Below are 26,868 nucleotides of genomic sequence, written 5' to 3' on the forward strand. Positions count from 1 at the left end.
ATATTTTTTGTTGTTGTTGAATTTTTACCCCTTTTTCTCCCCAATTTCGTGGTGTCCAAATGTTGTAGTAGCTACTATCTTGTCTCATCGCTACAACTCCCGTACGGGCTCGGGAGAGACGAAGGCTGAAAGTCATGCGTCCTCCGATACACAACCCAACCTATCCGCACTGCTTCTTAACACAGCGCGCATCCAACCCGGAAGCCAGCCACACCAATGTGTCGGAGGAAACACTGTGCACCTGGCAACCTTGGTTAGCGCGCACTGCGCCCGGCCCGCCACAGGAGTTGCTGATTCGCGATGAGACAACATATTTGACAAATTGTTTCTGAGGTAAATCACAACCACCTGCTGATGATTGTAATGCTTCCGCAGGTTCATCAACCTAAAACCTTGGAATGGATGTTGTGACATAACAGAGAGCTTAAACCCGCCAAACGGCTTCCGGTTTGAAAAAGGATGTGATTCCATAATCCCAAAAAATGAGGGCTCAGACAAAGAAATGCCTCACCTAGACTGAATTCAGCACGGGCAATTAAGAGCAGCTGCAAACCATCAATCCAGGCCTCTGCAGAACAGCAAATCTCTTTTTGGAAGTGCCTTTCGAGAGCTGCCTTTTTCCTGGGGTCATGTATTGGCACTCCCACCAGAAGCCAAGAGAGAACACGATCGTAGGGAGTGAGGGAACAAACAAGTGTTGGCCACACACTGCCTCCTGTGCACCTGTGTTCACTTCATGCTGGCAGTGGGGTCTGCTGTGCTTCCTTCACCATTCATTCCATTTCTGCTCCTCCCCCCTACTCCCGCCTACAGCCATAATTATAACCTGGCACATGGAGCTCTTGCTGTTGTTATTGTTATTTCTCAATCCTGGCAGATGTCTTCATCTCTTAAAATGACTCATTTGGACCTCTGCAGCGCTGGGCAAGAGCACGTAATGAAGTGCAACATGCTTCACGGCCGAGGTTCAACCAGTTATAAGAAGGGTTTTATGGGGCTACGTTCAAGAACTAACACAACCCAACTAAATACCAAACATTTCTTCATAAGATTGAACAAAGCTTAACCACACCGGTTGTGTAGTTTTAACACCATTGACCTTGTAATCTAAACACATTTCAGACATGTTAGACTTGTTCAAGCTACCATAAATCTGTAGAATAAATGTTGTAAAGCCCTTGGCATATAATGACTAGTTTCCACATTAGGTGTTAAGCTAGTTGCTTTGATGTTGTGACTAATGCCCTATGAGTCTCAGCAGCCCTTGTGGCTGCCTGCCACATGTGTTCAGCTTGCTATGTTTCCTGACCAAAGCAAACAACTCTGCTTTTATTTTTCCTCCACATCTGCACCATTTAGCCTTCCCAGTTAGCGCTAGCATGGAGGGCTGTTGTGTATATCTCCTTATAGCTTGATTATGTGCAAAGACGAGAAGTCCATCCAAGTCCCGGCAGTACATTCAAGTCCCAGCAGTACACCATCAGAAATGACTGGATTTGAGACACGTTTCATTATGTACCTAGAGGGCTTTAGCTCGTAAAATTAACGTTCAAAACAATATCGATGAGTCATGGTGTAAACACTGACTTTACAGAGCCCAGGGGGAAATTGTGTCGGATGTTGAGCCAAAGTCCACTTTTTTTGGATTTGAGAAGCCAGCCGACTAACGTGCCTCATCCTGAGCCAAATAATTTTTTCCATTGGGCGAGCCCTTATTCGTCAGAGCTGTGGGAATAATTTCAGTAAAGTAAATTCTGAGGTTACTGGACTTTTCTCCTCTAATCTCTTGTCTATGTTTAAGGAAAAAATACATTGTTCCTTTCAATGTCTGGGCAGTGTCTATGATTCCAACCCCAATTCAGATCTTCATCGTCCTTCATTCAACCTCACTCATCCGAGCATACATTCATTAAGTGTGATTTGTGTAGCTGGGGTTTGTTTTGTCTAGTTCCCTCCCCCGATGAAAACGAACCGGATTCCTGCCAGGTCTCTTGTAGTTAGACGAGTTTGACTGTGGTGGTGGTGGAAGTGGTGTTCTCTCTCTAGACAGACACTGTTATGTCTGGACGAGTGTTGAGTCTGTCTGCAGCTGCGGCTGACGGGTATGGCAAGTTTTCAGCTCTGGAAAAACTTGGCAGCCATCTGTTTATAGATGAGGCTGCCATGTTGGGGAACGTCTGTGTTCCCTCCAAGAGACAGTTTACACAGCGCAGACCTGGAACATAAAACCCAGCACCTGGAAATGGCCTCTCTTTATCGGCCTCCAAGGCCCATGCAGTCATTAGCCGTTTCGTCTGTTCCCACAAGCTCTTAAAGTCAACACTGGTGCAGACTGTTGTTTTTTTATTATCAAGGTGAATGTGAAACATTTTCGCTTGAACTCTTGAACTTTCTATTCTCATTAGAATCCCTTCCTGTATATGGCCAGGCTATATTTAACAGTTGGAGTATGTTTTCCCTACAATAGGCCTGTCATGTCCTATGTCTGGACACCCGTGGGCAAAATGAACTGTAGGGAGAAATTCACAGCTTCTAGGTTTGTATGTCTGTGTATATGGATGTTGTTAGGGGAGACAAAGCACATCCCACCCTATTCAGACTGTAGCCTAGATAATAATTATGTCTAGCACCACTCCAGCTCAAAACGGGAATGACTGTCAGACAGAGCGAGAGGTGCGTCCTTATTGGAGTTAGCCAAGCGCTGGATGACTTGCTCTTTGCTCCCCAGTCTGGCTCCTCATGTTTTCTTATTCAAATGAAGGAGAGCGTGGCTGTGTGCCCTTGGTGACAACAGATAAATGAGGTGGCAAGCCAGGGACCGGGGGAGTGCGAGACGAGGTCTAGGTCTAGCTCCCGCTGGCTAGAATAACAATGAGCGTCACACCGCTCGGCCCGCAGACAGGCCAGTTGATAACAAGGTTAGATTTTCATAAGCTACAGACAGTCAGACAGTCAGGTCTGGGGGTACATGCCGGTGGGTGAGGCAGGCTCAGTCCCGCAGTGAGCAGTGTGCTAATCGTCCGCTGAGCTGTGAATGATGGCGTGGAGGAGGAAACTCAATTTGAGATTCTGCCATGATTCTTTTAAAACAGTGGGCACAGACTCGACAGACGGCTCTCAAGCTGTTCTGCCGGCTTTCCTTTTCAATCTTTAGAAGGGATGTTTATTTTTGTGTGTTTTAACACCACTATTGTGCTCCGTATTGTGACGTTGCTTACTTTTCCTCCATATTGTTTCAAGGGTTGTGAATCACAAGGAGGGTATGTACAGTATGACTATACCTTAGGCCACACACACTGTAAAGGCGTTAACCTGCAACCTCCCACACTCTCATCCCATGATATGTCTAGCCAAAACCTGACCTTTCGAAACTCCCTTTCTTGTCCTGTAGCCACAGAATCGAACAGATCTGTTCTTCCTATTTTCAAAGCTCCTTCACCCATACAACTCCTTTGCTTTAGGACACTCTTCTAGCAATGTGGAAGTACTCAAGTTAATCCAGTAGCCCTGCTCATCCTTTGTTCTTCCCTTCACTTGTCTGTTTCAGTAATTCGCCAGCAAGGCCTCCCCTGTGGGTTCTAATAGGTGGGGGTGGGATTTAGTGGCGAGAGTACGTGGGGTGGTAGAGGGGGGGATGTAGTCTAGGATTCCCTGAAGCTGCCAGCTCTGTCTAGTCAGGGAGAGGAGAAGGAGGAGGCGATGTCTGTCACCCCCCTCCCTTGGGACGAATCCGAGATGAGCGAGAAAATGAGTGTGTTTATTCTATTTATGTTCTAACAGGGTCGTTCCACCTCAAAAAGCATAAGAAATAGGTTTTTGATGCCCATCAGATCAGATTGTTCTGAAATACTTTATGTAGTTAGTAACAGATATGATTAACATAGGATTTATAGGATTCAGATAATATTCAATAAATATAGTATCCAACATTCAATTTGGAACAAACTTCTTCCTACCACACCCCAACAACCAGTATACAGTTTCAGTTTTCTATGTTTGACAAGTATGGACTCTGTGGCTTAAGGTATTGCTTCTCCGTAATCTGTAATGTAGTTCCTGTGAATCTGGTGATGTTTTTTCTCCCCATCTGTTCAAAGAAATTAGCCACTGAAATAGCTTGCATCGCTTATTTACCATAAAGTAGTGGAAAAGTACCAGGTTTTGACCACCTAGATGGCGCTGTTCCTGCTATACTGCCACACTCTTTTATCCGTTATGCTCATCTCTTGTGTTTATCAAATAGATCACATTTCCTTGGCAACTTTGGGTAGAAAACCAATAGATATGTCTCATTATGAAAATAAATTGTGGTCATCCTCACAATTCAAGACAGTCCTCCATGAAAGCAATTCAGTTTGTCCTAATAGAAACCCAATGCTTCAACCCAACTCTCCTTGAATAGTCTAACAAGTGGCCGCTGTCAGAGGGTTATCCTTATGCAGTTCTCATATGATTGTCATAATTTTATTGTAAATAAGAATAGAATATGTTTCTAAACACTTCTACATTAATGTGGATGCTACCATGATTACGGATAATCCTGAATGAATCGTGTTTATCCTTACTCATGGTAGAATCCACATTTAATGTAGAAGTGTTTAGAAATATTCCATTCTTATTTACAATAAAAATATGACAATGCATTATGTACCATTCATTTCTATTGGGCACAAAATAATTTGAAACAAAACCAAAACAAACACATTCATCCAACAAGTTTGTAGAGTCACAAACGTAATGTAGTCATTGCGTGCTAGAAATATGGGACCAAATATAAACTCTAGTTGAGCCGACTCTAAGCTGGAGTAGTTCATTTCACGTCTGCAAATCCAGGGGGAAGCAGGCGAACATAACAAACAAACCACTGTTCGTGATTCCACTCGTTCGAAAAGAGGCAGGTGTGATTAGAACTCGGTCAGATCAAGGATATAAGCGCTCTGAGCATTGATCAATGTAGTTACATTCCTGATTAGAACTGCTGTAGCCTAATGGTTTGCTTATTCACCAGGAAGGGTCTAATAGTTACTATTCCCAACCTTTTTTGAAGGGAATTAACCCACCACAAAGGGGCCGTTTCCTGCACACATATTATCGTAAAAGAGTGACAAACTGATTTGCTTTCTTGGAGGACTGGCTTGAATTCTGAGGATGACCACAAAATGTATTTTTTTTATTCATGAGCCAAGTCTATTGGTTTCTACCCAACTTTCTAAGTTACGAAGAAAATGTTGTGATCCACACCGAACAAAAATATAAACGCAATATGTAAAGTGTTGGTCCCATGTTTCATGAGCTGATATAAAAGATCCCAGAAATGTTCCGTACGCACAAAAAGCTCTCAAATGTTATTTACATTCCTGTTAGTGAGCATTTCGCCTTTGCCAAGATAATCCATCCACCTGACAGGTGTGACATACCAATAAGCTGATTAAACAACATGATCATTACACAGGTGCACCTTGTGCGGGGGACAATAAAAGGCCACCCATTATGTTGTTTTGTCACACAACACAATGCAACAGATCTCAAGTTTTGAGTGAGCGTGACTGCAGGAATTTCCACCATAGCTGTTGCCAGAGAATGAAATGTTAATTTCTCTACCATAACGCACCTCCAACGTCGTTTTAGAGAATTTGGCAATACGTCCAACCAGCCTCACAACCGCAGACCACGTGTATGGCATTGTATGGGCGAGCTCATGGCAATGTTGTGAACAGAGTGCCCCTTGGTGGCGGTGGGGTTACGATATGAGTAGGCATAAGCCATTGACAATGAATACAATTGCATTTTATCGATGGCAATTTGAATGCACAGTGATACTGTGACGAGATGCTGATGCCCATTGTCGTTCCGTTCATCCGCCACCATCACCTCATGTTTCAGCATAATAATGCAAGGATCTGTACACAATTCTGAAAATGGCCCAGTTCTTCCATGGCCTGCATACTCACCAGATTGAGCATTAGTGGGATGCGCTGGATCGACGTCTACAACAGCGTGATCTAGTTCCCGCCAATATCCAGCAACATGGCATAGCCATTGAAGACGAGTGGGACATCATTCCACAGGCCACAATCAACAGCCTGATTAACATTATGTAAAGGAGATGTTTCACTACATGAGGCAAATGGTGGTCAAACCAGATACTGACTGGTTTTCTGATCCACACCTCTACCTTTTTTTAAGGTATCTGTGACCAACAGATGCATATCTGTATTCAGTATATCAGTATATTTAATGAGCACAAGACCAGCAAACTGGATAAAAGTCTGGTGACATAGAAGGAACAGCGGCATCTAGTGGTCAAAACGTGGTACTTTTATACTATTGTACTGTAAATGATGCAACCAACTTATATTACACATTTCTCTGAACATGGTGGGTGAGAAACATCACCGGATTCACAGGGAATACATTACATAGTATGGAGAATAAATATTCCAAGCCTCATACTATTCAAATAGAGAACTGATACTGCATACTGGTTGTTGGGGTCAATTGGTGTGGGGGTCCATGGTTGACGTTTGCCAATTTTTGGGGATTTCTCATGAATTACTCATTGGTAGAAAGAAGTTTGTTCCAAATCGGATGTAGGTTACTATATTTATTGAATATTATCTGAATCCTATAAATTTAAATGGCCAATTTGGGTGCAATCAATTAGCTTAATTTTAACGACATTTTAACGACACAGCTTAACGACATTGAGCGACTCAACACACACGTTCAGGGAGTGGTCAATCCCAGACAGACATGCAACATATTTAATGTCTGTCATATTTCATATTTCAACATAGTTCAATGGGGCACAGGCTTGGTGAAGAGGGTAAAGATGGCATGGTTCTAGTTTTTTGGCCCCTGGCACCTTGACCTGGTCACTACGAGACTCCGAAGTCTGTCAGATTCACTCCAGTCTTCTAGACAAGCATCATCGGCCGCTGTCGCAGATCGAAAGTGGGTTATCACAAGCTGTGCACTGGGACAAACATTGGCTGTGCTTATTCTGCTTTTCTATTTATTTTTATTTTTGCAAGGTGTACCTCCCAGTCAACAATCTAACGAGTCACCAAATGTGTGCCCAGTTGACCTGTCTCATCATTCCAGTGAGATTATTCATTTCCTTCATCCCTGATGTAAGATCAGTTCAGAGTTGTATGTCTCTACAGTGGACTACATTGCACTGTTTGGAGCACAGTTGCTTTCTGCAATTCATTTGCTTCTCGAGGTAATTCATTGTCCTACATTGGGCTGGGACTCTGTGTTGCCTGGTGTACTTTGGCAGAGTTGCATGAGGCTCCAGTGTACAACCCCTGCATCTCAATATCCAAGTGTCCTCCACACACATTAATGGCATGATGCCTCGAGTCCCTTCCTGGTGCTTTACTACAGTTACTTTCGTTTTTTTCTCTCTTTTGCAATGCTGCTCTTGTTAGTGTTTTGGTCTGAAATACATTTTACATCCCTTCATGGCACAAACTGGTGAAATAAAGGTACAATTAAAATAGCACTGTACATATCATTTTGTCAAGTCTGCCTGTGTATCTCTCTTATAGTGTTTGTGTGTTATGTCCACTTAGTGTGTGTTTGTGCATTCCCATATTTGCACATATATTTGTGAATGTCTAAAACCTGGCCTAGGAGTCTCATATTCAGCATCTCTACAAAACTGTGTGTATCTCTGTGGGGGGGGGGCAGCATCCCCAGCATCTGCTGTTGTGTCTGGAATTGCTTTAGAGACACGCCGAGCAGCAATTGAAACTTGCTCCGAGATGTTAAGCTACGCCTAAGAGCTCAACATATAGAGAGGTGGAGATTTTAAAGAGCAACAATTCCGGTTTTGTTTGTCTAGATTTCCTCCCGACGAGATGACAACCATATTTCCACTAGACCTGTTTTCCGACAGCTCTTGTCCGGACTCGCCGTTCATTCTATCAAATCTACCTTTGACTCTTCCATGTGTGCCCCTGTTGTTTGGGTTGAAATAATTACTATAACTTGATTTTGATTAAAGCACAGTCAGCTTTGTTTATTGAACAGTTGCTTCCCCCAAGACTTGTTCAAACAAAGAGTCCAGGAAGGTTTCCCATTTACTTTGGGCCTTCTCCTCACCCTCTCTCTCACTCCCACCCCTTAACCCACCAGACATGTGTGAACACACAAACACCCTTGAACTTCACCAAAGCTCCAGTTCTAAACTGGGTGGGTGGTACATGGTTTGCTTGTGGTTAAATTTGCTCTGCTAAATAAAATAAAACCTATCTCAGTATTGTCACTGAACAGACATCACTTAGTGTTAGCATCAGTGTTAATTGCTACACCATGTTAGCAAAAGCGAATAACTCGCTTACTCACCTCCTGTTCTTCACCACCCATTGCTATCAAACTATGTTTAACTAAAAGTTCCTAGCATTTAGGCTGAGCCTACTCCGCTTAGCATTAGCATCTAGTGCTATCATTTTAACATATAAGGTAAAGCTAATAATTCACTTAGCTCCCCCTTCCCCCCTCTTTTTTCCCCACCCGTATCAATAGTGTGAGTGTCCCAATCTAAAGTTCCCACACTTGTTGGTTGTGGCTGTATGACCGTGGCTCCAAAGTCAATGAAAAGGGGTTGCTTTGTCCCCCCCCCCCCCCCTTCTGTCTCACTATTGCTCCCCACTGTCTCGGTCTCTCCCTGCTCTGCCCTTCTCAGTGACTCTGCGCAATGCAGGCCTGCCCTGTTTGCTCCGAGCATTGCACCCCCTCCAACCCAGCCTTTTTTAATGGAAATTGGCAAGCAAATGTTGTGCACCTCTGACCTACAACCCGCCGCCGGCACACACACACACACATACACAAGCGCACACACCCATCCTGCCTGCCCATGTGAGCAGACAGTTTTACAGACTGATATATCCCCCTTTCCTTACACACACATCCTCCCCACACCCCGCTATCTGGCCACTCCCAAATTCCCTAGACTAACAGTGTGTCGAGTCAGTAACAGGGAGGGAGAGACAGATGAGAGAGTGGAGTGCTAACCCTCCCCCCCTCGTCCCGCTGTCTGTCTGCGTGCTTAGAGCTGTCTGGCTCAGCAGTGACCGTGAATGCCCCGGCCTGACACTGAGCAAGGGAGGGAACAGAGATGTGGGGTGGGGTGCGGGGTTGTCTTCCTTCTGTGACAGGGGACTCCCTTGACCCCCCTCACCTTCCCCATTTGGGAGCGAGTGAGTATCTCCACAGGCTGTATTGTCTAGAGAGAGAGAGCAAGTGGCTGGGGTGCTGTAACTCTCTAGCTCGAACACACACATACACACACAAACAAAATCAGCAACCCTTTTTGCACTAACCTTTTTGACTCATCACATATGCTGCTGCTACTGTTTATCTGTCACTTTATTCCTAGTCATGTACATATCTACCTCAATTACCTGGTACCCTGTAAATATAACCAAGTTATTGTTACTCGTTGTGTATTTATCATTACTTTTATTGCTTTTCTATTATTTCTCTCTGCATTGTTGGGAAGGACCCGTAAGTCAGCATTTCACTGTTTGTCTACACGTGTTGTTGACAAAGCACGTGACAAAAAAAATCATGTTTTTTTTGGTGTTGAAAATCGCACAAAAGAGAACCCTCCCCTGAACATCCTCCGTGTCAGCTGGCCTAGTTTGGGGAATGATAATTATTTTTTTATGTATTTTTTATTTAACCCTTGTTTTACCAGGTAAGTTGACTGAGAACACATTCTCATTTACATCAATGACCTGGGGAATAGTTACAAGGGAGAGGAGCGGGGATGAATGAGCCAATTGTAAACTGGGGATGACTTGGTGATGACTAGGTGACCATGATGGTATGAGGGACAGATTGGGAATTTAGCCAGGATACTAGGATTAACACCCCTACTCTTACGATAAGTGCCATGGGATATCGAGTGACAACAGCGTCAGGACACCCGTCTCCAGTCCACCTGCTAATCCCAGTCCACCTGCTGTCCCCAGTCCACCTGCTGCTGCTCCAGTTTCAACTGTTCTCCGTGCGGCTATGGAACCCTGACCTGTTCACCAGACGTGCTACCTTGTCCCGGACCTTCTGTTTTCGACTCTCTCTATATCGCACCTGCTGTCTCTAACTGAATGATCGGCTATGAAAAGCCAACTGACATTTACTTCAGAGGTGCTGACCTGCACCCTCTACAACCATTGTGATGATTATTATTTGACCCTGCTGGTCATCTATGAACATTTGAACATCTTGGCCATGTTCTGTTATAATCTCCCCCTGGCACAGCCAGAAGAGGACTGGCCATCCCTCAGAGCCTGTTTCTTCTCTAAGTTTCTTCCTAGGTTCCTGCCTTTGTAGGGAGTTTTTCCTTGCCACCGTGCTTCTACATCTGCATTGCTTGCTGTTTGGGGTTTTCGGCTGGGTATAGGGGTATAGCACTTTGTGACATCGGCTGATGAAAAAAGGGCTTTATAAATTAATTTGATTGTATGACGTCCTATCTAAAAGACTGCACCCTACACAGGGCAATGTCCCCAATCATTGCCCTGGGCCGTTGGGAAAGGGTACCTCCTCCTGGCCCTCCAACACCACTTCCAGAAGCATCTGTTCTCCAATCCAGGGACTGACCAGGACCAACCCTGCTTAGCTTCAGAAGCAAGCCAGCAGTGGGATACAGGGTGGTATGCTGCTGGCATTATGAGCAACTCTTGAACGGTTAAACAGTGTGTGTATCTGTTTGTGTGCGTGTGTTTAAATTTAGCCCGGGCTTTAGTAGTTGTTGCAGTGGTCCGGAAAAAGGGAAACCGCAAGGTCTCCTCATTGCGCATTTTTTTCCACAATCTGTTCGTAGGGATTTATTCTGGAAGCTTTGTTGGAAAGCTTTGGTAAACTTCTCTGTTCGGTCTGGCAGCAACTGCTCAGAGGCCATTTTCTCCTCCACCCCCGACTATCCCTTTTTGAACGTTTCCATTTGCATTCCTTAAGATAAGCCATTTCAGGAGCATGAAGGCTTGCTTTTCTCAGAACAACATTCCTCTCCTCTCTTGCAATGCTTTGTCTATTAAAAATACCCAGAGAAGATAGATGGACTACTTGAATGAAGTGGATTCATGTCTATAATTAAAAAGGCTGTTCATAGCAATACAAAAAATACTTCTCACAAGACACAGTGTTGCTGGTGGACAATGTAGCGGCTTTCATTTGTTTCTATGATATAGGTTAGGCTTAGTATATGATGTAGGCCTACCTTATGATATATGGTACTCAATAACACCATGACCCTGGTAGTGGTGTGAATGTTTAACTGTTAAAACAATTAAATAAATAGGGATCCTTAACATGAATTAACCCCCCCCCCCAAATGTAAATCACGGTACAGTTATTATAAAACATATTATTTTTGAACTAGACGATAGGCTAGAAACAGGGGTGCCTGGAGAAGTGGGTATACTCAAATTCTTCAAACGGCCCACTTGAAGTAAAGACGCCCTGTGTAGAAAACTTGGAGACCCATGGGGCGGCGCACAATTGGCCCAGCGTTGTCCGGGTTAGAGGAGGGTTTGGCCGGCAGGGATGTCCTTGTCCCATCGCGCTCTAGCGACTCCTGTGACGGGCCAGGCGCATGCACGCTGTCGCGGTCGCCAGGTATATGGTGTTTCCTCCAACACATTGGTGTGGCTGGCTTCCGGGTTAAGCGGGCATTGTGTCAAGAAGCAGTGCGACTTGGTTGGGTTATGTTTCGGAGGACGCATGGCTCTCGACCTTCGCCTCTCCCGAGTCCGTACGGGAGTTGCAGCGATGAGGCAAGACTGTAATTACCAATTGGATACCACGAAATTGGGGCGAAAAAGGAGTAAAAAAAAATGTAAATCATAGGTTTCAGTTTTTTTTTTATACGCATCAGAGGGGATTAAGAAGTGAGTAGATGCAATGCCCACTGAAATAAAAGTGGGTATACAGCATATACCTGCGTATATAGCCTCCATTACACAACTAGCTATAAAGGCCTGGGAAAAGTTATGTAATTTAAAAGGTACACTCAGCGATATAAAGTAGATGCAGAAAGTATACAGCATAGTGGGTCAATTTCCGCAACAACTAAGAGTGTTGAAGCGCAAGGCTCAACTTCTCTACTGTTTTGGTACCTGGCTACCATGCTGTCAACAGTGTGAAGCGAGTCTGTGCACATGAGCAGATACAGGTTGTGACTATGTGACAGCGTTGCATCTTGCTCATCTCAATATCCTAGCCTATTCATTGGTGATAGGCACTGCTTTACTGAAGTTAAAAGACATTGAAAGAAGAAACAACAAATTGTGAGACAGCTTTTGATTGCATATAGACATGCCTAGTGCACGCTTCTGACTCTGTCTGCCTGGTGCCGACATACTGTGCCCCCCCTCTCTCGCTGTCCCTCGCTAACAATGGAAGATGCAAGTTTGATTGTGTTTTTGGAAGGACAGCTCCGTTCCAAAAATACTGAATCTTAGGAGTCGATTCCGCTCTTGACACTCAGAAATGGGAGTCAGCACCGGGAGTCGATGTGTCAGGAGTCGAGAAATCAATTATTTTGTAGTATACTCTCTACCACTATGTCATCGTTGTTAACAGTTCTAAAAAAGAGGCCTGTATGGCAATAGAGACTGATGTGCCCAGATACGCAGTCCTACCACCCTCTCTGCCTGCCTGGCACACACTGGCCCCACTACGTCGCCCTGCTGCTAGCCCTGCCATCTGTGTGGAGCCTCATCCCTGTGTGTGCATGCTGGTGTGTCCGTGCCCCCGGGCACCATGTCAGAGCGTAAGGCTGTGCGCCAGCTGACAGGGCCGTTCCAGACGGTGGGTTTGCATATTCGCTGGCTCAGGTCACTGGCCATATATTAACCCTGATGCTTTAGTAGAGAGACCCTAGCAACAACACTGTTTGTTTGTGGGAGCCAGGTTTACGGTTGGGGTGTGTTTTGGTTTTATGAGCGTGAATTTACCTTAAGTCAATATTGAGGAATGAGGCCGAGGAATGATGATTTCTCATAACATACATTCGTATTATCCTCCAGTTTGTGTATTTTAGGCCGTGAATAAATGTGGCATGTGTATGTATATACAGTACCAGTCAAATTTGGACACACCTACTCATTCAAGGGTTTTTCTTTATTTTTACTATTTTCTACATTGTAGAATAATAGTGACGATTTTCAAAACTATGAAATAACACATATGGAATCATGTAGTGACCAAAAAAACTAAATATGTTTTATATTTGAGATTCTTCAAAGTAGCCACCCTTTGCCTTGACAGCTTTGCACGCTCTTGGCGTTTTCTCAACCAGCTTCATGAGGTAGTCACCTGGAATGCATTTCGATTAACGGGTGTGGTTTGTTAAGTTTCATTTGTGGAATTGTTGAAAATAGTACAAATAAAGAAAATCCTTGAATGAGTAGATGTGTCCAAACGTTTGACTTAAATGTATAAACATTTATGAATGTGCTTTTCCGTAGTAATTTTGGTAATTCTGTCTAGTCTTTCTCTCCCTCTTTCTGTCTCTCCCATCATTATTCTCTTCATCTCTGACCCATCTGTCTTTCTCTGGATTGTGCCACCACTCCCCCTCTCCCTCTCCTCTCCCTTTGGAAATCTTTGTATTTTTTTTTGCACCCCATTGTTCGGCGCAGTAGGGGACACTCATTGTGTGTGTGTCGAGTAATGCGTGTGAGAAAGTGGGGACAAGGCTGCAGACCTTTTGCGGGCCGCAGTGTGTCGTTCTGCTCAGTGAGCACACAGGTTGGGGCTCGCCAAAGTTGAGGTATTAGGGGTAACACGATGCAGCCGGTCTCAGGGGGTCCCCACCACCACCATAACTGCGTACAAACTCAATGTAGCGGTGAGTTGTGCATTAATCGTTACTATCTTGGATTTGAATCATTGGGTAAAATCTGTAGGAGTTCGTTTTTTCTCTTCGTGCATTAGATTTTTTTCCCCCCAAGTCAAAAGTCCAATGCGATGAGTCATTGAGCTCGTTTTCTAGACTATCTTGAATTTGAGTTTCTTTGCCAATTGTGTGGTTGTCTGTGTATAACTAGCGTGATAAAAGCCTTTGTTGTTGTGTGAGGACGGCAAACTCTCCTTTAATGCTGCTGCAGGTCAGACATGGATGGTTGTGTAATAGTCGCTGGTAAGACTTCTGGAATGTTGGAACAAACTATTTTCAAGTCTCTTGCCTGCGAGAGCATTTCAGTATCTGGGTTATGAGCACACTGCATAGCTTGGTCTCTTTGTTGTTTTGAATAGAATAGGTTAGGGGCAAATCCATGACAACAGAATTACACTGAGACTCAGCTTTTTCACTTATACAAAACAAAAAACAATGTTTTCAAAGTTTAACAAACTACGCAACTCTATGCAAAATGACTACTTTGAAGAAATTACACAGTACATTTCACAAAAACACATTTACTGGAAGAACAGTGCAGATGCTAAGTTTGGTAACAGAATTACAGTAAAATCTCCCTCCGTTTATGCGACCATGTTTTCCAAAAACTCTTAAATACTGTTAAATATCTTCTCAAAATGAAGATTCAAAGATGTCTGTAGAAAGAATGAGGTATGAGCTGAACATAACAGTATGCCTGTGGAAGGAAGGAAGGAACCCAACTCTGGTTTGTGACTACTATGATTTCTCATTGTAGCCAATTCAATTGCAGTAATTCTGTTACGGATTTAGTAACAAAATTATGAGCTTTAATCACTTAAATAATGTTTTACTAATTACTTGTTACTTCTGTGAACTTTTGTTACCCTCTCTCCTCATGGGGATAGACATTAGAAAATATCTTTAACATACAGTGCCTTCAGAAAGTATTCACACCCCTTGACTTTCTCCACATTTTGTTGTGTTATAGCCTGATTTTAAAATGGGTTTAAATGGAATTATGTTTTTATTTTTTTATTTTTTACAAATTAATTCAAATTGAAGTCAATTAGTATTCAACCCCGAGCCTAAATGCGTTCAGGAGTAAAAATGTGCTTAATGATGCACTACGCCTTTTTCTAATTGCTAAAATTCGAATAGTTTGCCTAATTTCAGTTTGTGACAAAACAAGTAAGTATAGTGTAGAGAATCATTGTACCATCCAAACCATTGTGAAATATATTTTCCATAACCAAGCTGGTGTACACAACTGAAAGTAAAAGACGCAAAAATGAAACTTAAGAACAAGAAGCATAGAAATAACACACAGAACAGATCTTAAGAGTTTCTTTGAATGAGAGGACAGATCTTTAACTCACCTTTCTATATGTCTACCATTTAATTAATGTGTAAGACGGGTAATGGTAGAAATTTGTATCTATGCCTTCATTTCCCCAAAATATAGACTCAGCTTTATTTTGTCACATAATTTCATATGCTCCTATGAACTTCATATGTTGGTGCTTTTACATGGAAATGACCTTAGGCTGTTTCACAGAGGAAGCTACTGTGTTAGCTTATGCTTTGCTTATCTGCTCAGTTAGACTGTCTGTGTTTGGTTTGAGTTGTTGTTGCTTGGGGCAAAAGTCCCTGCTGGATTTTTTTATGTGGGGCTGTCCGTGAACTTTCTCTCTGACTGTTGAAGTGTGAGAAGAACACAAAGTATGTCTGAGTTAGAAAGTGTGTGTGTGCGCGTGCGCGCGGAGTCCTGCATTTGTATGTCTCTGTCTGCTTCTGGGTCTGTTTGTGTGCTCCGTCTGCCAGGGTCACGTGGGGGGAGGGGAAGGTCAGGTTGTCCTGCCCTGTCTCCAAACAAAGATTGCTCTGTCTACCTCGACACTGTTGTGAACTCTTCTGGGAAAAGATCTCCCGTCCGTCTCGGTATCAATAGAGCCTCTGAGCTGACCAATAACTCCACTCATTTTACTACACGCGCACACGTGGTGCGCTATGGTGATAATATTCAAACATGACATAAGACTGGAAGCATCCTGTCATGATGACAGTATAAGTTGTCATCAATGACATCATACCTGTCATAATACTTGAGATGTCTTTCATATCATCGATGATGTGGTACTTAAAATAGTTCCTGTTTGGCTTTTCTATTGAGTAGGATACCATATGTGCCTACTTTTAAGAGTTGTTACGAATACTAAGGGTATGTTGCAAAATAATTTTCACAATATTGGTCCCAAATATATAGCTTGGTGATATGGACAAGTTATATAGAGATAAATGTAACTATTTTACTCTAAAGGTAAATCCATCAATAAAATAAATATATGCAGCAGGATTTATTTTTATGCCAAGTAAGACAACTGAGATGGTATGCTATGTTATAAAAAGTGAGCTATTTCAACATATCCCGGGAATGCATCATTGATATGTTGATGTGCAACCTGTCAAAATAGGATCCAGAATGATCAAATTCTTTTTGGGGCTCTTCAGAGATTAATTTGCAGACCACTTTGTGCATGGGCCTATTGGCATAGGCTATATTAGCCTATTTACCACCTGAGAAAGTGGGAACTCAAAACACTTAGTAAATTTCTAACTCTTAAGATCTTGTTGCTAGATAGCCATGTACGCTAATTGATTAATTTATCAGTAAATGTAATGTCCTAAAAAACATTCCAGTGCTAGGCCTAAGCTACTTGATGTGGGCCTATTCAGTGCAAATGGCATGTTCCACTCGGCTCTGCGGGCACATCAAAATCATACTACGTAGCCTACTCCGGTTGGAAAGTGGTGCCATGAACTATATTGAGAGGTGAGAAATACATTATATACTCAGACAGCCGTGACACTCTCCTCGATGTAACAAGAAAGGCGTATTTTTCTTGCAATTGCATTTTGAGTTATGGTCATATGCTTGTGTTTATCAGAATGCATCTCTCCCTCCTCCGTGCGCACAGTCGTGAGAGGGCAGCCCACAGTGAAACAGGGACAGGCGGATACTTTCATAGCAGGAATCAACATAATGCATAGGCTATTACTGTTGACCAGAAATAATGGTTTTAGAACAAAAAAATTGTTAGGAACATTGTTTTGCAAAATCACGGAATATTACTGACCTAAGCCAAATGCTTCGGTAGGAGGAGGGCAATGTCGGTGTCTGTAATTTTTGCTTTATCATCCCAGCTCTACCCAAACATACTTACTAGGAACTTACTATTTTGTATTTATTTATTACCAGAGACAGGATGATTGACTTGAAGGTATGTTGTAAGTACATGGTAATAAATGAATACAATATACCATAGATGTTTTTACTTGGTATTTACATTATGGGTACCCATTATGGGACTTTAGAGGACTATTATATATTACATTTTGCTACTTTGTATTTACTAAGTAAGTATGTAATACGTACTTGTTTGGTACCTAATAAGTACGTTTTAGACCAAATAGTTACCATATGTTTACTTTTTGTATTTATCTAGTTATTGTCTAATAATTACCGGGCTGTAAAATGAAGGGTTACCAAACATGCAGTGCATTCGGAAAGCATTCAGACCCTTCGACTTTATCACATTTTTTTACGTTACAGCCTTATTCTAAAATGGATACAAATATATATTTTTTCTCATTAATCTACACAACACCCCATAATGACTAAGGAAATACAGGTTTTAATACATTTTTGTAAATGTATTAAGAAAAAAAACAGAAACCTTATTTACATAAGTATTCAGACCCATTGCTATAAGACTGGTGCATCCTGTTTCCATTCATAATCGTTGAGATTATGAGTTTCTACAACTTGGAGACCACCTGTGGTAAATTCAATTGATTGGACATGATTTTCAAAGGCACTCACCTCTGGTCTGATGAAACCAAGATTGAACTCTTTGTCCTGAATGCCAGGCATCACGTCTGAAGAAAACATGGCACCATCCCTACAGTGAAGCATGGTGGTGGCAGCATCATGCTGTGGGGATGTTTTTCAGCAGCAGGAACTGGGAGACTTGTCAGGATTGAATGGAGAAAAGTACATAGAGATCCTTGATGAAAACCTTCTCCAGAGTGCTCAGGACCTCCGATTGGGGCGAAGGTTCACCTTCCAATAAGACAATGACCCTAAGCACACAGCCTAGACAATGCAGGAGTGGCTTCGGGAAAAGTCGGATTTGAACCCAATCTAACATCTCTGCAGATCCTCTCAAGCTTTGTCATACTCAGAGAAGAATTGGAGAAACTCCCCAAATACAGGTATGCCAAGCTTGTGGTGTCATACCCAAGATGACTCGAGACTGTAATCGCTGCCAAAGGTGCTTCAACAAAGTACTGAGTATCAGGTCTGAATACTTATGTAAATGTAATATTTCAGTTTTTTATTTTTTCCAAATTTGCAAACATTTCTACAAACCAGTTTTTGCTTTGTCATTATGGGGTGTTGTGTGTAGATTGATGAGAAGAAAAGAAAACGTTTAATACATTTTAGAACAAGGCTGTAACGTAACAATGTGGAAAAGTCACGGGGTCTGAATACTTTCCGAATGCACGGTAGATCTATGAAAGTTGCTTTTCGTAACATCGGACTAAGTTGTCTTCAATTACCATGGTCCCAAAATGTCCCAAACACCCTTTCCCAATAAACTGTGCAATGTACATATCCTCCTATCTGTCCTCTTGGGTTCTTCAAATTTCCATGAAGGGAGTTTCACGCACATCCAATATAATAACCGGAGCTAGACTAAAAGAAGGTCCAATACATAGTATCCTCTCACTTGATGATATGTTGATGAAGCTTAGGTGATACAATCATCAAGTATTCCACTCTTCCACTAGCTCTAACCTCTCCCTTCTCTCTCCAGCCCAGTTGGAGTTTGTGCAGATCCTGGTGATCGTGGTGGTGATGATGGTGATGGTGGTGGTGATCACATGCCTGCTCAACCACTACCGCCTGTCAGCACGCTCCTTCATCTCCAGGCACAGCCAGGCTCGCAGGCGCCAACTACCACTGGCCTCAGTAAGTACTCTACACTGACCAGGACGCAGACTTTACTCTACAGCCTCCACACAAACCAGGGTGGGGAGTCTACTTTACAGCCTCCACACAGACCAGGGTGGGGAGTCTACTTTACAGCCCCCACACAGACCAGGGTGGGGAGTCTACTTTACAGCCTCCACACAGACAAGGGTGTAGACTATTTTACAGCCCCTATAAGTACATCTCACTGACCAGGGAATATACTTTACTTGACAGCCGCCACACAGACCAGTATGCAGCCTTAACCAGTGCTTCCCAAACTGTGGGTTGGGACCCACTTGTGGGTCAAAGCAGGGAAAGAGATAAAGGTCGCGGGATACACATTTTGGTGCATTGCACATTTTCTGGATGGACACAACACTTTCAGTGTTAACTTAAAGCTGCAATATGTAACTTTTTGGGCGACCTGGGAAAATTCACATAGAAATGTGTATTATAGATCTGTCATTCTCATTGAAAGCCAGTCTAAGAAGCTGTAGATCTGTTCTGTGTGTGCTACTTCTATGCTTTTGGTTTTCTACACCTGCTTTAAACAGCTGAAAATACAATATTTTTGGTTGTGGAAAATATATTTCACAGCGGTTTAAATTGTGCAATGATTCTCTACACTATCTTACATGTTTTGTCACATAAACTAAAATTAGGCGAACCATTACATTTTTTCCAACCAGGAAATGGCAGTACTGTTTCTGCATAGTGCATATTTAAATAACTATACCAGATATAAAGTATGCAGAAAAGATTATATACATTTGAAGTCGGAAGTTTAAATACACAAATTTCTTGTTAACAAACTATAGTTTTGGGAAGTCGATTAGAACATCTACTTTGTGCATGACACAAGTCATTTTTCCAACAATTGTTTAGACAGATTATTACATTTACATTTACATTTAAGTCATTTAGCAGACGCTCTTATCCAGAGCGACTTACAAATTGGTGCATTCACCTTATGACATCAACAAAAGTTAACAGGGAAAGACCATAGTAACACTGCAAAAAGACTAGAAATCATGGTGAATAACAATCTAACACAGGATGCAGTTGAAATAGCAACAGCCTTCAATTCCTACTTTATTGACTCTGTCAGGTTACTGACACAGAACCCCTCCACTGGTTTCTTGGGCTCAGTGCTAATGAATGACGCTCAACCTGTCTTCATCATAAGGGAGGTTTCTGAGTCAAAGGTGAACAAGGTGATTAAGCTCACTAAAGAACTCTAAAGCCAAAGATGTGTTTGGGATGGACTCTACCTTTCTTAAAAACTACAAAGAGTCACTCATTGGCCCCATTACTAAGGTCACCAACACATCTATTGGTCTCGGTGTGTTTCAAGGGTATGGAAGTCGGCCATAATAACGGCCATCTTTAAATCAGGCGACCCTGCTGACGTGAGTAACTACATGCCCATTAGTATACTACCTGTGGTGTCAAAGGTTGTTGAAAAGTGTGTAGCAGAACAACTGATTAACCACCTCAACAACAGCCCTTTCACATTACACTCCATGCAGTTTGGCTTCAGAGCGAAACACTCCACAGAAACGGCCAACTGCTTTCTTCTGGAAAATGTGAAGTCCAAGATGGACAAAGGGGGTGCTGTTGGGGCTGTGTTTCTGCACCTAAGGAAGGCTTTTGATACTGTTAACCATGAGATTCTCATCACAAAATTGTCCAAGTTCAACTTTTCCCCTGATGCCTTGAGATGGATGAAATCATACCTTGAAGGCAGAACTCAGTGTGTCAGAGTGAGCAATGAACTGTCGCCCACTCGTAGCTATGATGTGGGCGTGCCCCAAGGGTCAATACTGGGCCCCCTCCTGTTCAGCCTGTACATTAATGATCTGCCTTCTGTCTGTACTGGGTCTGAAGTTCAAATGTATGCAGATGATAAAGTGATATATGTGCAAAGAGCAAACTACAAGCTGCACAAGAACTCACTACTGTAATGGTCCAGGTTACATAGTGACTCACTACTGTAATGGTCCAGGTTACATAGTGAATCACTACTGTAATGGTCCAGGTTACATAGTGACTCACTACTGTAATGCTCCAGGTTACATAGTGACTCACTACTGTAATGGTCCAGGTTACATAGTGACTCACTACTGTAATGGTCCAGGTTACATAGTGACTCACTACTGTAATGGTCCAGGTTACATAGTGACTCACTACTGTAATGGTCCAGGTTACATAGTGACTCACTACTGTAATGGTCAGGTTACAAAGTGACTCACTACTGTAATGGTCCAGGTTACATAGTGAATCACTACTGTAATGCTCCAGGTTACATAGTGAATCACTACTGTAATGGTCCAGGTTACAAAGTGACTCACTACTGTAATGGTCAGGTTACATAGTGACTCACTACTGTAATGGTCCAGGTTACATAGTGAATCACTACTGTAATGATTATTTCACTTATAATTCACCGTATCACAATTCCAGTGGGTAAGATGTTTACATGCACTAAGTTGACAGTGCCTTTCAACAGCTTGGAAAATTCCAGAAAATTGTCATGCTTTAGAAGCTTCTGATAGGCTAATTGACATCATTTGAGTCAATTGGAGTTGTACCTGTGGATGTATTTCAAGGCCTACCCTCAAACTCAGTGGCTCTTTGCTTGACATCATGAGAAAATCAAAATAAATCAGCCATGACCTCAGAAATAAAATTGTAGACCTCCACAAGTCTGGTTCATCCTTGGGAGCAATTTCCAAACGCCTGAAATTACCACGTTCATCTGTACAAACAATAGTACGTAAGTATAAACACCATGGGACCACGCAGCCATCATACTGCTCAGGAAGGAGATGCGTTCTGTCTCCTAGAGATGAACGTACTTTGGTGCGAAAGTGCAAATCAATCCCAGAACAACAGCAAATGATCTTGTGAAGATGCTGGAGGAAACGGGTACAAAAGTATCTGTATCCACAGTAAAACAAGTCTTATATCAACATAACCTGAAAGGCCGCACAGCAAGGAAGAAGCCACTGCTCCAAAACCGCCATAAAAAAGCCAGACTACGGTTTGCAACTGCACATGGGGACAAAGATGGTACTTTTTGGAGAAATGTCCTCTGGTCTGATGAAACAAAAATAGAACTGTTTGGCCATAATTACCATCATTATGTTTGGAGGAAAAAGGGGTAGTCTTGCAAGCTGAAGAACACCATTCCAACCATGAAGCACGGGGGTGGCAGCATCATGTTGTGGGGGCGCTTTGCTGCTTGTGGGACTGGTGCACTTCACAAAATAGATGGCATCATGAGGCATGAATATTTTGTGAATATATTGAAGCAACATCTCAAGACATCAGTCAGGAAGGTAAAGCTTGGTCGTAAATGGGTCTAACTGACCTAAGACGAGGAATTTTTACTGGGAATAAATGTCAGGAATTGTGAAAAACTGAGTTTAAATGTATTTGGCTAAAGTGTGTGTAAACTATCGACTTCAACTGTATACTCGGTATATAATATACTGAGTATACCAAACATTAGGAACACCCTTAATATTGAGTTGTACCCCCCCCCCCCTTTTGCCCAAAATATCTTGGAACTTAGCTTCTTAGTCAGATTTGTTATATGCGTTAGGAAGGATAATTTGCTAAAATAACTAACAAAGTGAACAATAATTTTTGAATCTCAAGAAATTCTGATTCAACCCCACCTATCAAGATGGCCTGAGTTCTGTCGCTAGGATAATTCTGAAACCATAAACAGGCTGTATTTCCCAGGCCTACTCTTGATAATTTCTTCAGCAAAACAGAATGATCAACAGTGTCGAACGCCTTTGACAGATCAATAAACAAGGCAGCACAGCTCTTTTTAACATCCAAGGCATTGACAAGATCATTAGCAACTAGCGTGGTTGCTGTGGTAGTACTATGCACAGGCCTAAACCCAGATTGGTTTATATTAAGAATACAATTATCAGATAAAAATGATGAAGTTGTACATTAACCATGTATTCAAGAATTTTAGCTTAACAAGGTAGTCTTGAAATGGGGCGATCGTTTTCAAGATCATTTGCATCACCACCCTTATGGAGTGGCAGAACATGTGGATTTCCAAGCTTTTGGAATACTTCCTGATAATGTTAAATTGAAAATGTGGGCTGCTGAGCCACCAATAAGGGGTGTTGCAGACCAGGATCCAAATTATTAGCCCCTGTGGATTTTTTGGGGTATAATGTTAACAAAAAAAACTCCTGACTAGCATTTTCAGTATCATTCAATAGATTTTCACCAATCTACATCCAAACTACTCTTTTCAAGAGCTGGCTTTGAAATATATTCAAATATAAAGCCTGCAGAGATAAAATGGCGATTTAAATGCATTAATGATATCAATTTAGTCAGTAATAGGGCCAGAATCTAAATTAATTTATTGGGGGAGAGAAGAGGGGATACAACCCTTCAGTCATTTAACAGCTTTAGCTGGGTTCCCGGTACATTCAGATAGTATATTAACATAATAATCTGATTTTGCTTTTTTAACTAGTTTTACACACAGATTTCTCAACCGCCTAAAAGACTGCCAGTCTGTGTCTGGGAGTCTGTGAATCTAGCTTTGGCCCAGGCAGCATCTCTGTTGTGTATGACTTCAGATAGCTCTGGACTGAACCAAGGGCAAGATTACATTTTTTTTGTTCACATTTTTTTTTAAGGGAGCATGTTAATCTACAATACAATTGAAAACATTTGAGAAGTGGTTCAGAGCCAACTCTGGGTCAGGTATAGATGCAATACAATCAAAGTCACCAAAATAAAGGTCACAAAAAAGGCCTGTTAATTAAAATGTATCTTGTTGATAAAACAAGGTTCGGATCAAGGCGTCCATATATCCCTGACATATGCAATAGGACAGTGGTCACTAATATCCAAAGCAAATACCCCACTCCCAGCGTATTTCTCTGCAGTGTTTGTAAATATGAGGTCAATCAAAGTCGACTTTGTAGGGTCCTGTAAGTTTGGATGAGTGTGCTTTGTAATCAGCTGGGTCAAATTTAGATTAGTACAACAATCATTTAGACAATCAGCATTCTGCGTTCTCCATGCAAGATTAACATTTCTAGCAATCAACACCTCCGGTGTAATAGAAATGGCAATTAAGTCAGTGAGTTTGTTTAGTACACATTTTTTTTGGCGGAAGGTGGATGATAGATTCCTATAACTGCAGATTTAAAGCCAACAATTCAAATTGTTTAGGACTGGAAGTAGCCTTTAACAGAGACACACAAATAAGATTATTTGTGTAAATAGCAACACCACCACCTTTGCCTTTCCTATCATTCCTAAACACATTGTAACCATCCATAGCAACATCATACACTGCTCAAAAAAATAAAGGGAACACTTAAACAACACAATGTAACTACAAGTCCATCACACTTCTGTGAAATCAAACTGTTCACTTAGGAAGCAACACTGATTGACAATACATTTCACATGCTGTTGTGCAAATGGAATAGACAACAGGTGGAAATTATAGGCAATTAGCAAGACAACCCCAATAAAGGAGTGGTTCTGCAGGTGGTGACTACAGACCACTTCACATTTCCTGTGCTTCCTGGCTGATGTTTTGGTCACTTTTGAATGCTGGCGGTGCTTTCACTCTAGTGGTAGCATGAGACGGAGTCTACAACCCACACAAGTGGCTCAGGTAGTGCAGCTCATCCAGGATGGCACATCAATGCGAGCTGTGGCAAGAAGGTTTGCTGTGTCTGTCAGCGTAGTGTCCAGAGCATGGAGGCGCTACCAGGAGACAGGCCAGTACATCAGGAGACGTGGAAGAGGCCGTAGGAGGGCAACAACCCAGCAGCAGGACCGCTACCTCCGCCTTTGTGCAAGGAGGAGCCGGAGGAGCACTGCCAGAGCCCTGCAAAATGACCTCCAGCAGGCCACAAATGTGCATGTGTCTGCTCAAACGGTCAGAAACATGAGGTCAGACTCCATGAGGGTGGTATGAAGGCCTGACGTCTACAGGTGGGGGTTGTGCTTACAGCCCAACACCGTGCAGGACGTTTGGCATTTGCCAGAGAACACCAAGATTGGCAAATTCGCCACTGGCGCCCTGTGCTCTTCACAGATGAAAGCAGGTTCACACTGAGCACTTGTGACAGTCTGGAGACGCCGTGTAGAACGTTCTGCTGCCTGCAACATCCTCCAGCATGACCGGTTTGGCATTGGGTCAGTCATGGTGTGAGGTGGCATTTCCATTCATAATTTTTGTGTGATTTTTTTTTATCAGCACATTAAACTATGTAAAGAAAAAAGTATTTAATAAGAATATTTAATTCATTCAGATCTAGCATGTGTTATTTTAGTGTTCCCTTTATTTTTTGGAGCAGTGTATATCAACTCATACACCCTGTACCATGGAATCGGAACATCAAAAATCTCTTCCCAGCTATTTAGCAATCCTTATGGCACAGCTGTCAACATCCTTGTCCTCAAATGAAACTGGTATTCCTGTTTATGCTATTTTTATTCCTCTGCCCGTTTTGATCCTTTATATTGGGCAGACAGACCAGTTCTAATCAAATGTTATTTTTCACATGAGCCGAATACATTACCATGAAATGCTTACTTGCATGCCCCTAACCAAACATTGCAGTTCAAGAAATAGAGGTAAAACATCGAATCAATCCAAAAGTAACACAATAAATGTACAAAACAATAATGATGCTATATACAGGGGGTACCGGTACCTAATCATTGCAGGGGTACGGGTTAGTCGAGGTCATTTGTAAAGTGACTATGCATAGATAATAAACAGTGAGTAGCAGCAGTGTGAAAACAAAGGGCGTGGTCAATGTAAATAGTCCGGTGGGCCATTTGATTCGTTGTTCAACAGTCGTATGGCTTGGGGGTAGAAGCTGTTAAGGAGCCTTTTGATCCTAGACTTGTTGCTCCGGTACCGCTTGCCGTGTGGTAGCAGAGAGGACAGTCTATGACTTGGGTGACTGGAGTCTTGGACCATTTTTTTGGGCCTTCCTCTGACACTGCCTGTAAAGGTCCTGGATGTCAGGAAGCTTGGCCCCAGTGATATACTGGGCCGTACGCACTACCCTCTCTAGCGCCTTACGGTCAGATGCCGAGCAGTTGCCATACCAGGCGGTGATGCAACCGGTCAGGATGCTCTCAATGGTGCAGCTGTAGAACTTTTTGAGCATCTGGGGACCCATGCCAAATATATTCAGTCTCCTGAGGGGGAAAAGATGTTCCATGTAGCCATGGCTCTATGTAGTACTGTGCGCCTCGCATAGTCTGTTCTTGACTTGGGGATTGTGAAGAGACCTTTGAGGGCATGTCTTGTGGGGTATGCATGGGTGTACTAGCTGTGTGCTAGTAGCTTAAACAGACACCTCAGTGCATTCAGCATGTCAACACTTCTTAAAAAAACAAGTAGTCATGAAGTTAATCTCCCCTCCACTTTGAGCCATGGGAGATTCACATGCATATTATTAATGGTAGTTCTGTGTACATTTTAAGGTTAGGGAATGATTTGTCCCAAATACAATGCTTTTAGTTTTAGAACTATTTAGGACAAACTTATTCCTTGCCACCCACTCTGAAGCTAACTGCAACTCTTTAAGTGTTTCAGTCATTTCAGTTGCTGTAGTAGCTGACATGTATAGTGTTGAGTATTCCGCATAGAAACTTTGGCTTTTCTCAAAAGTTCATTAGTAAAGATTGAAAAAAGTTATGGGCCTAGACAGCTGCCTTGAGGAATTCCTGATTCTACCTGGATTATGTTGGAGAGGCTTCCATTAAAGAACACCCTCTGTGTTCTGTTAGACAGGTAACTATTTATCCACAATATAGCAGGGGGTGTAAAGCCATAACACAAGGTTTGCCAGCAGCAGACTATGATCCATAATGTCAAAGGCCGCACTGAAACAAAACAGCCCCCACAATC

The 26,868-nt window shown here is 42.5% G+C and overlaps 1 protein-coding gene across 3 annotated transcripts in view; it reads left to right on the forward strand.

Moving 5' to 3' along the window:
- The window catches only part of pmepa1 (prostate transmembrane protein, androgen induced 1), an 84,628-nt gene that overhangs the window by 42,473 nt on the left and 15,287 nt on the right, over window positions 1-26,868 (forward strand). For all 3 annotated transcript variants that reach the window (XM_035778516.2, XM_035778517.2, XM_035778515.2), the window contains exon 2: window positions 18,775-18,929. In XM_035778516.2, coding sequence (XP_035634409.2) covers window positions 18,816-18,929 — 114 coding nt within the window. In that variant the 5' untranslated portion in view covers window positions 18,775-18,815. The remainder of the gene's footprint in view (window positions 1-18,774; window positions 18,930-26,868) is intronic.

The sequence above is a fragment of the Oncorhynchus keta genome, chromosome 10, assembly GCF_023373465.1.
Source record: "Oncorhynchus keta strain PuntledgeMale-10-30-2019 chromosome 10, Oket_V2, whole genome shotgun sequence".
NCBI lineage: Eukaryota > Metazoa > Chordata > Actinopteri > Salmoniformes > Salmonidae > Oncorhynchus > Oncorhynchus keta.